Genomic DNA, 3,409 nt, shown 5'->3' with positions numbered 1-3,409 from the left:
TTCAGCAGACTTTCAGCAGTCATTTAGCAGTTATTCAGCAGTCATTCAGCAGTTATTCAGCAGTCGCTCAGCAGATGTTGAGCAGTTATTTAGCAGTCGTTCAGCAGTCGTTCAGCAGTCATTAAGCAGTTTTTCAGCAGTCATTAAGCAGTTTTTCAGCAGTTTTTCAGCAGTCGTTCAGCAGTCGTTCAGCAGTCTTTCAGCAGTCGTTCAGCGCTCGGCGTTCAGACTGTTTTTTCTCAGAAAATGTTACATTTTCAGTCGAATCTTTGAGGTTAAAATCTGATTTTGCTGAAGTGAGTTTTTGTTTTCTCTGTGGCGTCGATGGCGGCTCGGAGCGCCGCTCGCCTCTTTCAGCTCTTCACGCAGACTCCATGTTTGTGTGTGTGACGGCTTTCAGCACGGCGTCATTGAAGTCCGCTGTCATTTCTTTTGTCCAATCGGCTTGAAGCTAATTTGCATGAAATTACCAAAAGAAAAAAAGCCTTCTTGAGAGGCCCCGGGGCCCCTTTTAAACTGACACACACTCTTTGTGCGCTTCATTAGTCCATCAGTCTCTCACTCGCTCTCTCTGCAGGCATCTCAACAACAATAGGATCGTTTCCATGGGAACCAGCTGCTTCCACGGGCTCTGGAGTCTGGAGACGCTGTGAGTTTCTGTGGGCGTGTTTTCGATGAAGAGTTTGAGCAGTCAGGGTTAAGTTGGGGTCATCGGGGAGGATTTTCTTTCTGAAAAGGAATTTTTGTTGGACAAACTTTAGTCTCAGTGGGTCCACTTCAGGTACAGGTCCATCCTAGCTTCACACGGAGACAGGAAACAACCAGAACAACAGGATGTTCCTCACGCAGGACGGAGAACCGGTAGTCTGAGTGGTACCAGGACACGGTGCGGGATGAGGGGAGGTAAAGAGTCCAGCACCTGTGTCCAGGTGGCCCTCACAGTCAGGGGGTTCTTGGTGCGGCCTGTCTTGAAGAACCAGAACCTTCACAATGTGTTTTGGTGCCCTCAGGTTCCAGCTGGTTCTGTCAGTTCTGGTTCCTGCAAACCCCCGATGTGACCCCCATCAGACTCCATCAGGTCCTGATGATGGGTCTGTGAGAGGCACTCCGTGTCTCACTGTCCTGACTGACTGTTGGATGGTCCAGCAACTGCCTGATAACACGATGGCCTCTGGGGCCTGTTTTAGACGTCTCCTCAAATACGAGACGAGAAAAATGACGTTTTCTACATAAACTCAGTGTAAAATATTGATGAAGGAGCTGAAACTGAGTTGTTAAAGCTTAAAGAAGCAGAACACAAGCTAAAAGAGGCTAAAGATGAGCTAAAAGAAGCAGAACACAAGCTAAAAGAGGCTAAAGATGAGCTAAAAGAAGCAGAACATGAGCTAAAAGAGGCTAAAGATGAGCTAAAAGAAGCAGAACATGAGCTAAAAGAGGCTAAAGACGAGCTAAAAGCTGAAAGTAGGAAGGTAAATAAGAACACAAACTGAAGGGATTTTAAAGTTTTTTATGGGGAAAATACTTCCAAATAAAGTTTCTAAAAGTTACAAAAACTAAAAGTCACAGCAGCCGTCTGCTGAATGAGCCGAAGGTTTTAATAAATAATAAAATAAAACAAAGTGTGAACCCTGGAAATGATTTATAAACATGACCAAAATCAGATCAATGTTTTAAAGCATCACACTGCTGATGGAAACAAAGAAAATAAAACAATTAATCAGATTATTAGCTAATATCAGCCGTTCTAGGTGTTTTTCTTCTTGGAGAAAGATCCACTTCCTCTGTTTTCATCAAACCTCGGTCTGTAATTAGCTGTAATAAATAATATTTAGCCCAGAAGACAGGACATATTGTTGTGTTTATGGATGGATTAGTGTATTTCTGTGTGTAATCAGAGGAATGTTTCTGTTTTCTCAGTCAGCCAGAGAAGCAGCTCTAAACACGCCGCCTTTATTTGGAAATACTTCTGAATAAATGAGCGTCGAGCCGACTGCATGTGTGGCCCGGCTTTTATGCTAATCTGAATTCTGCACACCCGGGTCGCATGTGTTCATGTGTTCATGTGTGCTGGGAGGTTGTGTACCTGTACGATCAACAATAATAAACCCCGTCTGAGACAGACACCAACGGAAATTAAAACTAAAATAATTATTCCAGCCGGTTTGGTTGAGTTTTTAAAGAAAACAAACTGTTTTCAGAGGAGCGTCTCGTTCAGCTCAACTCGAACATTTCTGCAGAAAGACGGTACCTGCCTGAAACCTTCTTTTTATTCTTTTAATAATCTAATCCAGCAGGTTTTTCAGGATATAATAATCTGTCTGCAGGGAGAAACAGCTGGCCAGATGTGTGAGTTATCAGAAATACTAGAAAAGCTGCGCAGCTAAAATAAACAATCATAAAAAGCTGCTTTAAACGAATTAGTGCAAAGGCTGGAAAAGCTGCTCCTCATTTAACGAGTTAGCATTAATGAGCTGAAGCAAAAGGCTGAAAAGCTAAAAGTAGCTAAAGGCTAAGATGATAATAGAGGCTGAAGCAGGTTTCAAAGAGAACAGAGTTTTTGAAGAAAGGGATTTCTGTTTATTTCTATAGGAAAAATGTTTTAAATGTGTTTGAATTTAAAAGTTACAAAAGCTAAATGAGCTTCTGAATGAGGTGAAGGTTTTCAGATATAAATGACTAAAATGATAAAAGATGATAAAAAAGAAACGTACAGAAAAATAAAACCAGGAAACCATCAGTGTTCAGACGAAAGCCTTAAATTCTTAAAATAAAATTTAAAAACTCAGCTAAAGTAGAAAATCTGAGCTGAACACAGCCGCGAGCAGAAGCAAACGGTTCTGTTTTCTTTCCCATAAACTTAAAACGTTTCCATCCTAATTTCTCTCTAAATGGAGAAAATTACCGACATAAAACTCAGTTTACCACTTGTTTCCATTTACTACCGTTAAATGAGTGTTGAAGGCAGGCGTGGGACGTAAAACAGGTGCCATGATGAGTGAATCAGGACCAGGTGTGATGGTGGAGGGGACAGACTTTAACCTTTTAAAGGGTCTCGTTGGAGGCAGGTTGAGTTTGTAGGTTGGCAGCATTTTAATTGAAATATAAATCTGGAATTCACAGCTGAAGGGATCTCTGAACGCTGAGCAGAAACTGTAAACAGGTGCGGCTAAAAACCAGTGCAGTCTAATCCAATTATTGTGTCGCCTGATCATGTAACCGCCTCTGCAGGTCTGTCTGTTAGCAAAATATCCTTAGAGATGTGGACACTGTACCGATCTGTCATGGTGAAGAGAGAGCTGAGTCAAAAAGCGAAGCTCTCGATTTACCGGTGGATCTACGTTCCTACCCTCATCTATGGTCACGAGCTTTGGGTAGTGACCGAAAGAACGAGATCGCGAATACAAGCGGC

General features: G+C 42.2%; 1 protein-coding gene across 1 annotated transcript in view; it reads left to right on the top strand.

Annotated features, from left to right (window-relative positions):
* Positions 1–3,409, top strand: part of LOC108250476 (leucine-rich repeat-containing G-protein coupled receptor 5) — a 21,422-nt gene that overhangs the window by 7,785 nt on the left and 10,228 nt on the right. Inside the window, exon 4 of the mRNA XM_017440362.3 lies at positions 578–649. Within this exon, the coding sequence (XP_017295851.2) occupies positions 578–649 (72 nt within the window). The remainder of the gene's footprint in view (positions 1–577; positions 650–3,409) is intronic.

This window comes from Kryptolebias marmoratus, linkage group LG18 (assembly GCF_001649575.2).
Source record: "Kryptolebias marmoratus isolate JLee-2015 linkage group LG18, ASM164957v2, whole genome shotgun sequence".
Classification (NCBI taxonomy): Eukaryota; Metazoa; Chordata; class Actinopteri; order Cyprinodontiformes; family Rivulidae; genus Kryptolebias; species Kryptolebias marmoratus.
This window is presented reverse-complemented; position numbering and strand designations above follow the sequence as displayed.